Below are 12,892 nucleotides of genomic sequence, written 5' to 3'. Positions count from 1 at the left end.
GGCTGGGCACGAGTGTGGAATTACTTAAAAAAAAAAAAAAAAAAAAAAAAAACAGAAAGAACCACGTCACTTTCGCCTTAGGGGCAGCATGCTAGCCATTCAATGTCCTACTGGTTTCTTAACACGCATATGACTAATATTGGTACTCAGGAAAGAGAACTTCTTCTGACCTTGAGCGTGCGCGCTAAATAAATTACCTCAGAACGATAGTGGTGAGATCTCATAACAGCATCTGGGGAGAAAAGAGAAAAAGGAGACTTTATTGAACTCCTTGTTCCTCACCCTCCGAGTTACTGATGACTTATCTGGGAGACAAGGCACACTGAAGACCCCTCGAACTTGGCGGGCCCGAGGCGGGTGGGGGCGCGAACGTTCTCTCGGTTATTTCTATGCGAGAAGTTTCCGGGGAAAGTTCTGGGGGAGTTGGGGAGCCCCAAACTCGCCATGCCTTCACTTTCTTGGCCCGAAGCTCCAGGGAAGGATGGATAAGAGCCAGACTGCCATACAGCCCCGGGCTCCACTCGGAGTACCCTTGGGGCTTGAGCAAACTGATCCTGAGAGTGTGAGTCCCTTCCTGCCCGCCTAGCCCTCTGCATGGCCATGGCTCTCCACACCAGGGAGGCCAGAGGCTGGGAGTGAGGGCCAAAGGGACAAGGACTGTTAAATAAATCAAGGTATTCAGCTGTGGGAGTGGAAGCCAACAGGGGTAGGGGTTGCAGCGGAGGGAAGGAGCCGCGCGGCGCTCTCCACAGCGGCATAGACGTCCCCCACCCCACCCCCCTGAACCGGAGGAAGCCCGTCGCGGCGCGCCTTACCTCGGCTTCTTGAACGACCCGAAAAGACTGATTTCATCGGATGCCTTCCTTTCTGGAGCTTGCGGTGCCAGCAGCAGAAGAAGACGATGGTGGCGATGGTGCCCAGCAGGAGCAACAAGAGGAAGAGGGCACATTGAATGCTGTAGGGTCTCAGCAAAACGAGGAAAGCCGCGGCGATCATGGTGCGGGCGAGGCGGGGGCGACTCGGCGGCGGGGCTGGAGGGCGGCGGCACAGGCACCCGCGCGGGGCGCACGCCTGGGCGGCGGGCACGGGCGAGCGCAGCTCAGCGCATCATGCCCGGCGCTCGCGGCCCCGCGCCCAGCCCAATGGCTGCGCACCCCGCGCCAACCGTGCTATGCGAGTGATCCAGGGCTGCGGGAAGCGCTTGCCATGACTCAGCAGACGGCGACGAGGCTGGGACTTGGCGGCAGGGAGCCTCTCCCCTCCCTCCCGAGGCACCCCCGCCCCCGTCCGTGCGCAGCCCCCGGGCGCAGCCCCGCCGGGGACGCGGCGAGCGGGGAGGAGCAGCGCCGCCCGAGCCCCGCGCATCGTCTTGTGGCCGCCGCCGGCCTCAGCATCCCCGAAACCGGGCGCACGTGGGTCGGGGCGGGGACGCAGAGCCCGGGCTGCAGCCGCGGCGGCCCGCGGGGGGCGGGAATGGGGCGCCGCGGCGGGGGCTCGGCTGATGACATCACGGCCGGGCTGCGGCAGCGCGGGCGCGCGGACATGGCTGCGGCGGCTTCGGCGGCGGCCGCGGGCTGCGCCCGGGCCTGAGCGCCCAGCGCCCTCCCGCGGGGCCGCCCGGCACTTGACACCGTCAGTGGGTCAACAGGCTGGGCGCCTCTTCGACCCCGGGACACCTGGGGCTTCCACCTGTCCATCCTCCCTTGGCCGAGTTGCTGTTGAGCCCGGCGTCAGGGGGCGCCAAGGAGCCAGGGGGAAAACCTTAAGGCGCCGGCGGGAATCTCCAGGCGGTGTTACCCCCACCTCCACCTCCCTGCGCCCCGCCCCGAGGCTGGGGCTTTGGAGGATGCAGCCCGGTGAGCTATTGCTTGTTGGGGGGTTGGGGGTCCTCACACGCTGAGGCGCGAACAGCGGGAAGGGCCTTTCTGGAGAATTGGGGCCCTCCAGGAACGGGAGGCCCAGCCCTCCCTCAGGCCCCTCGAAACTAAGGAGTGCCCCAAAACGCTCGGGTATATAGTTCATAAACCGTGCACCCCCAAACTTGGTGCTATTTCGCAGCCGAGAAAATGGGCACGTTAGATCCTGTTATACCCTTCGTTTCTCCTAAAAGCCTGACTCATTTAGTGTGTTTGAAAGAAACGTGCGATTCCAGGTTTAGGAACCTGGCAGTGAAGGAAGTTGGGAATTGATTGGTCTGTGTCGCGGGCAGGGTGAGGCGATAGGGATCTGTCACACTCGCGCGCACACTGACTGCCCTCGACCCCCTACCCCCACATTCCTTCATAAGCTGCAAAAAGTATGTTGTAGTTGGTGGCCGGGGTCTTTCACAGTGGTCGCTGATGCGGTGCCCACGCCGGAGGTACCGCGGCAGCTGCGGAGGGCCACGGCCACTTGGCAGGAAAGCCGATGCCGCTGCAGTCAGTCTGCGGCATCCTGCGGCCTTGGGCCGGTGCAGTACCGCGGTCTGCTGCCCCCAAGGCGATGTTGGCTTTGCCTGCGTGGGGCCGGGTTGTGTGTTTCATAAGTTAACTGCGGTGATAATGACAAAGTGACACATTGTCACATTTGTGGAATTTCCAATAACTACTAGGTGGGACTCGTAATATTTAAAAAACTGAAGAAAGTGTCTCAGAAAAGAATAGTTTGTAACCTTCCAAAATGCAGTGAAAAGAATCGATGAGAATGCTGAAGTTTTGTTATTTGCATGAAAGGCTCTCAATATCAGGGTCGTTTTTAAACCATATAAAGCCAAGTCTAGGCTTCTGGATAAAAGCTTAAAGGTTGATACTCCCAAGGCCAGTCACTATTACCAGCTGTGATAACTGAAATAAACTCAAGGAGATATTGTGTGAGCCATCTCTTCAGTGACAGATTCAAGACATGGAAAACAATGCATAAGGTTTCTTACTTGCAGCTGGTTTCCTAAAATGAAATCAAGGTTCAAATTGTTGGCATGTTGCATCTCACTCATTCAGTTGCTTGGGGTTGAAGATGAAAGGGACCTTGCTTGAAGAGGCAATCTTGAATGTCAGAGTGTAGGCTGCAGAACACACCAGGACAGCCTTCCCGGGTTCCTGGCACTTGGAGGGGCTCAGAGCACTGCATCATATGCACATGGCTAAAGGTTTGCTGATACCGCAGCCCTCTGCAGTGAGAAACTTACTCCTGTCTATCATGCAGAGCTTAGTGAAGAGATCTGAGAGCCTGTGGAGTGTGGTTCATCAGGAAAATAAGCACTCTCCATTGCCCTTCCTCATCTATGGCATGGGGTAGTGATTAAAAACAAGAAAACTGATTTAATCATTGGTGAACAATGAGTGAAAATACCTAGTAGAATTTTGGAAGGTCATTTTACTTTATGCTTCTCAGTGACTAAGACTTGTCAGTGATCAATCCTCAAACAGAAACAAGTCTAAAATTACAATCACAGCATAGCAACCAGTTTCACTTAAACTGCATTTTTAACAACAAAAAAACAACTAAATAGCAATTGTGGTTCTCTTAGCTATTGCCTCAGCACAATTGTTACCACCCTCAGTCTTGCTGCAGCCATTTTTAAGTTTCAAGTGTGCACAAGAACATCATTTATCTCCCTTGGCAGGCAAATACTTAACTGCCATGCAATAGGATTAGAGATACTTCTTTTTAGAGGCAATCATTTCAGCTCTTTGCATTAGTTATCTGAAGGGTACTAATACTAAGCAAACCAAATCCTCAAAAGAATCTGGTATCTGAGTCCATTGTTACTTTCTGATTTGCTTTACTAATTTATCATTTCCTTTTCCAAATAAGGCTGTTATTAATTGATTCTTTCTGAGTGTTTATATGGTACCTAATGCAATTGTGAAATTCAATAAATATTAAATCAGCCAATCAGTCTTTTTTGGAAGCTAATTGAGTAGAGTTCATACCTATTCTTGCTGCTAGGCTTTCATTTTAAAAAGAATAATTAGCATTATATAAAGTCATAAAAAATTTTTAAAGTTTTCAGTCAATAATGGAGGAGGAAAGCCCATGACCAAAATCTTTCATGCCAAAAATGAAAAGTCATAATGGGATTATTTGTATATAATTTGTTGACTTTTTATGACAATGAATTAGCTTTGTCACCCAAGAGAACACAAATGGGTCAGAGGAAATAAGAAAGTTTGATATCAGGCATGTAAAAAGTAATCCATCATATAGTTCTTCCCTTTCATTCTCAACCTAATTGGGAATAGACACAAGGACCCAAAGGAAATAAGAATATCAGCATAATTCAGGGTGAAGTAAGATGGGAGGGTGTGGCTGAGACTCAAAGCCAAAATGGAGAATCTTACTCCTTCTCTTCTTACTTTGCCCACCTGGTCACTGCTAAAGAACAACAGGTTAATCAGGACACATTGCTTCATAGAGGGCAGAGGCTAATCAGAGCCTTTCCAATCCCTAAGGCACACAGCATGAGAGCAAGGGACAGGCCTGTGTATGAGAAGAGATCTTTTATTCCTCAGCCCTGCCTGTTCATTAGTAGCTAGCAGGCCCTCTCCAGTTTCCTCCATCACTAACTGTTTCCATCTCCCAAGGAGTAAGTAGGGTCCTTTACTAAAATGACAGAAACATTTTCTGCGGTACTCCTTTAGAGGTAGGAGATTGAGGCACAAGTTCCTAGTTCACAGATTAGGAAGAAGAAAAGTTTCCATCCTGAGCTCTCTAGAAACCATCTGAGGGAAAAGGAGGAATTGAAGATGAAATCAATTTTTTTTTAAATGTTTTTACTCGAAAGGTAGAGAGACAGGGACAGACAGAAAACTTCCGTTATTGGTTCACTTCCCAAATGCCTGCAACAGCTAGGACTGAGCCAGGCTGAATTCAGGAGCCCAGAACTCAATCCAGGCCCCTATGTAGGTGTCAGGGACCCAAACACTTGATCTATCACCCGGTTCTTCCCAGGGTGCATGTTAGCAGAAAGCTAGAATCAGAAGCAAGTTGGGCTGTGAACCCAGAACTCAGAGGGGATGCAGGCATCCCCAAAGGTGTCTTAAATGCTGCACCAAATACCTACCCTGACGACTCAAACTCTGAGCTAGGATAGAGGAATAGTTTTGAAGCAGAAGATCACAAACTATGTTTTAGACCTGCTAAGGTGGAGGTATCAGAAAGATGTGAAAATATCCAACAAGGCCATGAAAATGTGGATGGAGATGTCGAACCAGAAACTGATGGAGTCAGGAGCATTGTTGAAGTCAGGGAAGTGACAACAGAAAACACTGTAGAAAGGAGACAGCTTCCATCTGTAGGTTGCAGGGAGAGCAAAAGGCAGGCCTGTGGAAGCCACGTGGGGAATGCTCCAATTTAGTGGCTCCCTAGAACAGATGCGCAAATGGGAGGCAAAGGAGGGTGAGGACTGGGACAGGGAGGCCTCTGGAAACCTTCCAGAGAACTGACTCACTGTGGAAGGAAAGGTTAAAGCCCTACATTAACGGATTTAAAAGGAAATGAATGGTGAAAAAAAGAGAATTTGTCTTCAATCTTTAGAGAAGTTTAACTGCAAAGGGGATAAGTGGGAAAACAGTTAGAGCCCGAGTAAAGGCCAACAATGAGCCTTTTGTCAGGAAAGGGGTTTCCAAACAAGTGTCCAGAGAATTTGGGAAGTAGACACAGTGACGGGAGAGGAAGAATTGAAGACAGGAGAGAAGAGGGCATTCTCCTGGGGATGTGTGACTTAGCAATTGATTTCAACATACTCTGAGGTTCTTCCAACCCCCAGAAAGTTCAGTGCCCTCTATGGCTGTTTTTGGTTCTGCAGAGTTAAGATTGAGCCTCACTAGTTACCATGGCTCCTGCCTGTGGTCTCCTCTCCATCAACCCTGGCTACTAAAATTCACACTTGAAGAATGATTTTCAGGAAAAGATAAGGAGTACCTGGGAATGTAGCCCTAGTTTTCTATACGAACCTGTATGCAAGTGAGTGAATCACCCCACTGGTGGTCACACGGGGCATTACATTGAACTATTACCCACTTGAAAACAAGAATGTCTCTGTCAGTGAATTAGCAAAAGATAAATCATGTTGATTTTGGACTGGTAGCCTTCGTGTTCCTAGGTGAAGTCTTTCACATGAGCTTGTATGAATAGTGGAGGAGCTATGCCATCTGGAACAGGCTATGTCATCTCATGTAATCTGGAGGTGATTTCCAACCACCACAATCAGGGTGGATTAACATTGTCTACAATATTTGAGTTTTTGAAGGAAATACAATTATAATGTGCAGTCATATCAAACATTATTTTCAGCAAATGTTCCCTGAAAACAGACTTTATATTCACCTTACCATAATGAAAAATTTTAAAATAACCTAAAACCATCATTATAATAGAAAATATCTTAAATGGAAGCATTCCAGATTGTTCTTTTAATATTTTAGAAATTCTAGAGCCTAATTAGAATTTGTCATCCTCTGGGTTACTAGACTGCGGGGTGAGGGGCAGAGTTTGTTTTGTTAGCATTACAGACTTTTCCAAAAAGTCTTCTGAGTTTGAGAGCTTAAAGCCATCAATATAATTGAATTTATCTACAACATAATGCTTTGCAGACAGTTTTTAGGGAGTAATCATTTATTATCCACAAGCAAATAGAATTCATTTATATAGTTTCCACACTGAGTGTAGGATTAGTCATGCAGGAAAATACTGAGTCATTTGGCCAGAAAATTTACTCATAGTTGTATGAACTGCCAATGGAAAATTTGAGAGCTGTTCATAAATCAAATTATACAACTCTTAGAGTCATAAATCACTGAGTAGTATTGTTCATTATTATTATTCAGATAGTGTACATATTTCCACTGTTCCTGAGAATGGGCAATTTACAAAGCAAATATAAAAGCTGAAGGTATTGCCTTCTAGATCAAAGGTGAGAACTGCCATATAAGTTACAAGCATTTTCAAGTTCTTAAATGAAAAAAGAAAAAAATAATATGAGAGGCTATAGTTGTATAGTAAATACATTATGAAATGAGTAAATTCTTTGTTAATATTTATGAATCAAAAGACCATCTTGATAATAAAACTACAACATTGAATAACTAGATTTGTTCCAATAATTGTCATTTGAAACTCTTGCACTGAGGATTTTCAACTAAAAGACTTTTCTTAAGATTTATTTATTTGAAAGACAAAAACAGAATGACAGAAAGGGAGAGATAGGGAAAAGATCTTTCAGACAAAAGCCAGGGGCCTGGTACTCCATCCAGGTTTTCCATGTGAGTGGCAAGGGCCCAAGCACTTGGGCCTGCTGCTTTCCCAGGCACATTAGCAGGGAGTTGGATTGGAAACAGAATGGCCTTGACTGGAACCGGTGCTCCGACATGGGCTTAACCCACTGTGCACCATGCCAGCTCCCTACTAATAGATTTGTATGCTAATGCATCAATGTGCTGACAGCTTGAATAAGAGAACAGAGATACCTGTTGTACCAAGGAAAACAGAAAGTTGCAATGAGTAACTGATGATTAGTAAAAGACATTTCAATAACACGTAGTTCCAGAGGTTATTGAAATTATCCCACTTAATGCCATCCCATGAATCTAGGGACAGAAAAAAAAGTACATATTAAAATGTCTTTGTAGTCCCAATTATTTTATAGAGAGAAATGGAAAAAATAATCTATAAGTACACTAAACCAAAAGAGAGTAGAGTTTATATTTCAAAGAAGAAAGCCAAAAACATAACATCTGTTCTTTCTTGTCCCGTTTCTATGGTAGAAATTCTTAACCTGGAATTCACATATGGGTTTCTAGGGACCTGAAATGTGTAAAGGTTTTTATCTCCTTTGGAAAACATAATTCATAACCTATAATTCATTCCTTTCATTAGACTCTTAAGGTATTTATTTCATTTATTTGAAAGGCAGAGATTGAGAGAGAGATCTTGCTTCTACTGGTTCACACCCCCAAATTCTCACAACAGCTGCAGCTGGACCAAGCTGAATCCAGGAGTCCAGAAATCCATGTGGGTCTCCCACGTGGGTGGCAAGGCCCCGAGTACTTAAGCCTTCATTGCTGCCTCCCAGGGTATGTAGTAGCAGGAGGCTTGGTCAGAAGCAGAGGTAGGACTTGAACCCCACCACTCCATTATGGGATCCAAGCTTGGAAAGTGGTGGCTTACCCACTGTGCCACAGTGCCTGCCCCTTCCTCGATTCCTGAGTCATCTGCCATCCCCCTCCAAAATGAGAAGCGCCAGAATGATACAAATCCACATAAGTACTAAGGCTTCTGAGTACAGTATCAGATCATTCTCTCAATTTATCAACACTGACATAACCTGAATACCCTGAGACAGAGAAGTGTTTCAGGCCCTGTCAGTCTAGAATGAGCAAAGAAAAATTTCTACTCTAACCCGTAAATTTCAGAGAAGGCTCCCAAGTGGATTTGAATCCTGCCTACTCTAAGTAAAGATGATGCCCTGTGAGTTTCTTTGTCCTCTTGTAGCTTTAGACATAGTGGGATGGAGACAAGTTGAGCTTCCTAAAGGAATTTCCATCAGAATGTCAATGCTAAGGCTGTGCTAACTATCCAGGACTGCTTCCACAGACTTCTGTTACAGAATGAAGGGCTAACTCAGTTCCCAAGCTACCTTCAAACGAAATAAATATCCCAATTGATATCGAGATGTTTGAATAGATAAGCCCATCTCGAGTCAATACACTTGTCCTAAAATCTAGTCTTAAATTCAGACTCTCTAAAGATTGCCATAGTATCTAGGCCTAAAAATGAAAACAAGAGGTTTTAGTATCAGGCTCCCAGAAACTACTCCTAGACACAATGGTGAATCCAGCCCCTGCTCTTCATACAGCCTGCCCCAAGTCACAATTTATGAGGTTTTGGGGCTGGTGCTGAGGTATAGCTGGTGAAGCCACCATCTGCGATGCCGGCATCACATATGGGTACTGGTTCGAGTCCCACCTGCTCCACTTCCAATCCAGCTCTCTGATATGGCCTGGGAAAACAGTGGAGGAGGCCCCTGCACTTGCAAGGGAGACGCGGAAGCACCTGGCTTTGAATTGGCACAGCTCTGGCCGTTGCGGCTGGTTGGGGAGTGAACCAGCGGATGGATGGAAGACCTCTCTCTCTCTCTCTCTCTCTGCCTCTCCTTCTCTCTGTGTGTAATTCTGACTTTCAAATAAATAAATAAATCTTTAAACAAAAAAACAATTTATGAGTTCAACAACTCTCTGTGGGCTATTCTGACCTTCAGACCTGGTAACTGGAACCTCAGTACCACCAGGGTAATTCTGTATGCCATGGTAGGAAGGTCACTTATTCATATCAGTACACAGTTCCAGCTACGTATTATTTTGACCATCCCACTAGGGGTGGAACTCTATGGTTTCAATGTTTGTCCCCTCCAAAACTCATGTTGAAGTTTGATGGATGTTGTGACAGTATTAGGAGGTGAGACTTTAAGAGGTGATTGGAGGGGCTAGCACTGTGGCATAGCAGGTTAAGCTGCCACCTGCAATGCCAGAATCTTATATGGGCACCAATTCAAGTCCTGGCTGTTCCACTTCTGATCCAGCTCCCTGCTGAAGGTGTGGGAAAGCAGTAGAAGATGGCCCAAGTGTTTGGGCCCCTGCACCCACATGGGAGACCTGCAAAAAGCTCTTGCTCCTGGCTGCAGCTTGGCACAGCCCTAGCCAGCCACTGCAGTCATTTAGGGAGTGAATAAGCCAATGGAAGATCTCTCTCTCTCGCTCCCTTTCTCTCTCTCTCTCTCTGTCTCTCTCTCTTTGTGTATGTGTGTATTGTATGTGTCTCCCTCTCTGTAATCCTGCCTTTCAAATACACAAATCTCTAAAAAAATTTGGATTAATGCTGCTACTGGGTCCTTTTTTTTCCCCCTTTTTTTGGCAGGCAGAGTGGACAGTGAGAGAGAGAGACAGAGAGAAAGGTCTTCCTTTTGCTGTTGGTTCACCCTCCAATGGCCGCCGCGGCCGGCGCACCGCGCTGATCCGATGGCAGGAGCCAGGTACTTCTCCTGGTCTCCCATGGGATGCAGGGTCCAAACACTTGGGCCATCCTCCACTGCACTCCCTGGCCACAGCAGAGAGCTGGCAAGGAAGAAGGGCAACTGGAATAGAATCCGGTGCCCCGACCGGGACTAGAACCTGGTGTGCCAGCGCCGCAAGGCGGAGGATTAGCCTAGTGAGCCGCAGCGCCGGCCGCTACTGGGTCCTTTTAAAAGGGCAAGTTCAACTTCTCTCTCCTTCCTTTCTTGCTTCTTCCATGGTATGACACAGCAAGAAAGCCTTCAGCAAATGCCAGTACCTTGATACTTGGAATTTCCAACCTCCAGAACTGCAAGCCAATAAATCTACACTCATTTCCATGATATTCTATTATAGGAGCATAACAATGACTAAGACACTACCCTTGCCCTACTTGGGGCCTTGCCTCCCTCCTACCACCATATTTCTAGGACACTAGGTCTCAATGCCCCATCATCGTGATCACATTCTCTCACAGTGTTATTTCATTATGAAACTGTCTCTCAATCTAGCTGGTTCCACAAGTTGAATATCCCAAATCTGAAATGCTTGGGACCAGAAATGCTCCAGAGTTCATAGTTTTGGATTAGGGATGTTCCACCTGTTTTCTTCCAAGTTCCCTTCTGATCCTCTAGCCGTTCCAGGATTGATGACACAATAACAATGCATTCCACACAGAGAAATACTGGATCAACACCATGACCTGGGCCCAGAAGGCACTATTCTCTGTGTAATTTCACTCCATGGCCATTTGTAATGAGGAAGAAACCCACCTTGAGAAGACATTGCAAGACTATATTTAATGTACAAGACTTCCTGGTGGTCTTCAATCTGGTAAACTGTTAAAAATCTGGGTCTTGAAGAGAAGACATTTGACATAGCTGCTAAGACACTGCTTCAGTTCTCCACGTCTCATATCATAGTGCCTGCATTCCAGGTCCAGCCCTACTCTGTCTCCAGCTTCCTGCTGATGGATACCCTGGGAGGCACCAGGGATGATCCAAGTGCTTGGATCCCTGCCACCCATATGGGAGACCTAGACTGAGTTTTTGGCTCCTGGCTTCAGCCTGGCCCATCCCAAGCTATTGCAGACATTTAAGAATAGGACCAGCAGATGGGTTTCTTGCTTGCTTGCTCTCTGTATCTCTCCCTCCTTCCCTCTCTCTGTCTCTGTCCATCTCTAAGGAAATAAGAAAAATCATAAATAAAATTAATTATTAAAATAATTTTTTTTGGACAGGCAGAGTTAGACAGTGAGAGAGAGAGACAGAGAGAAAGATCTTCCTTCTATTGGTTCACCCCCAAAATGGCCACTACGGATGGTGCGCTGCACCGATCCGAAGCCAGGAGCCAGGCGCTTCCTCCTGGTGTCCCATGTGGGTGCAGGGCCCAAGCACTTGGGAGATCCTCCACTGCCCTCCTGGGCCACAACAGAAAGCTGAACTGGAAGAGGAGCAACTGGGACAGAACCGGTGCCCAAACCGGGACTAGAACCCAGAGTGCCAGTGCCGCAGTTGGAGGATTAGCCTAGTGAGCCGCGGTGCCGGCCTTAAAATAATTTTTTAAATTTATTTGACAGGTAGAGTTATAGACAGTGAGAGAGACAGACAGAGAGAAAGGTCTTCCTTCCACTCTCCAAATGGCTGCTACGGCCGGAACTGCACCAATCCGAAGCCAGGAGCCAGGTGCTTCTTCCTGGTATCCCATGCAGGTGCAGGGGCCCAAGTACTCAAGCTATCTTCTACTGCTTTCCCAGGCCACAGCAGAGAGCTGGACTGGAAGAGGAGCAACCAGGACTAGAACCAGCACCCATATGGGATGCCCGCGCTGCAGACAGAGGATTAAGCAAGTGAGCCACGGCGCCGGCCCCTCTTAACATAATTTTTAAAACATTCAGTTAAAATATCCAGATTTCAATGCCTGGATTAAGGGGCACCAATTACACCCTAGGAGTTGGTTGGTATGGTCATTATTCATCTGTCCCCCTCTTCCAAAAGACATGGACAACATTGGTCTTCTTTATTCCTGAGTGGCTGCATTGGTATGGACAATGTACTAATTTGTAGTTGCAGCCAACACTATTGAGCATCTCTCTGCTGAGCCACTGCTAAATGTTTTATATGCATTTAGTGATTTAATCCTCTAGTGAGCAGCATAAGGATTCTCCAGCACTTAAAACCCATATCTATGGTATATTTTTGCACTGCCTCCCTACCTACTACAGCCCCGCTGCTAAAGGAAGTCCTCTTAGTTGGGGCTTGATGGGCAGCTACTCTTCCCTTCTTCCAAGTATCCTTGGAATACCCCTACCCAGATTAATGCAGGCCAACCTAACAGTCCAGCAGAATATCAGATGTTTCCTGGCATACAATATACATGGTAATCTCTTTTTAGTCTGTGAAGAATTTGCCTAGACTGTCTCTCCTAATCCTTCAATCTCAGAAGTCTCCATTTACTAAAAAATTATTATAGTTCTCCTATCTTTTTTTAAAAAAAAATTTATTTATTTATTTAAAAGTTAGAGTTACACAGAGAGAGAGAGGGAGAGGGAGGCAGAGAGAGAGAGACAAGTCTTTCATCTGAACCAATCCGAAGCCAGGAGCCAGGTGCTTCCTCCAGGTCTCCCACATGGGTGCCGGGGCCCAAGGACTTGGGCCATCCTCTACTGCTATCCCAGGCCATAGCAGAGAGCTGGATTGGAAGAGGAGCGGCCGGGACTAGAACCAGCACCCATATGGGATGCCCATATGGGAGGCCAGGGCATTAACCCGCTGGACCACAGCTCTGGCACCCACTCCTATCTTTTTTATTGCATGTCCCTATCACACTCACTAGGATAAAATCAAGCCAGCACCTCCAGAAAGCTA

The 12,892-nt window shown here is 47.0% G+C and overlaps 2 protein-coding genes across 35 annotated transcripts in view; one reads left to right on the top strand and one right to left on the bottom strand.

The window, feature by feature from the left end:
• DST (dystonin) overlaps positions 1 to 996 on the bottom strand; it is a 483,923-nt gene extending 482,927 nt beyond the window's left edge. For 25 of the 30 annotated variants that reach the window (XR_007923259.3, XR_011388661.2, XR_016233970.1 and 22 more), the window contains exons 1-2: positions 816 to 996; positions 171 to 232 (exon numbers count right to left, since the gene is read on the bottom strand). Coding sequence is in view for 24 of the 30 variants with exons in the window: in XM_051855540.3 (XP_051711500.2) it covers positions 171 to 232; positions 816 to 996 (243 nt within the window). In the remaining 6 variants the exon portion in view is untranslated. The remainder of the gene's footprint in view (positions 1 to 170; positions 233 to 815) is intronic. The other 5 variants (XM_051855543.3, XM_051855548.3, XM_089333092.1 and 2 more) reach the window with 1 other exon arrangement.
• Positions 857 to 12,892, top strand: part of BEND6 (BEN domain containing 6) — a 65,972-nt gene continuing 53,936 nt past the window's right edge. For 2 of the 5 annotated variants that reach the window (XM_017345217.4, XM_017345218.4), the window contains exon 1: positions 857 to 997. The gene's annotated coding sequence lies outside the window, so the exon portion shown is untranslated. Of the gene's footprint in view, positions 998 to 1,454; positions 1,857 to 11,781; positions 11,875 to 12,892 lie in introns of those variants that run through there. The other 3 variants (XM_089333101.1, XM_017345216.4, XM_002714516.6) reach the window with 3 other exon arrangements.

Source organism: Oryctolagus cuniculus, chromosome 5 (genome assembly GCF_051225735.1).
Source record: "Oryctolagus cuniculus isolate XC-2025 breed Fujian yellow rabbit chromosome 5, ASM5122573v1, whole genome shotgun sequence".
NCBI classification, from domain to species: Eukaryota; Metazoa; Chordata; class Mammalia; order Lagomorpha; family Leporidae; genus Oryctolagus; species Oryctolagus cuniculus.
The sequence above is the reverse complement of the archived record's forward strand: the minus strand, read 5'-3'. Positions and strand labels throughout refer to the sequence as shown.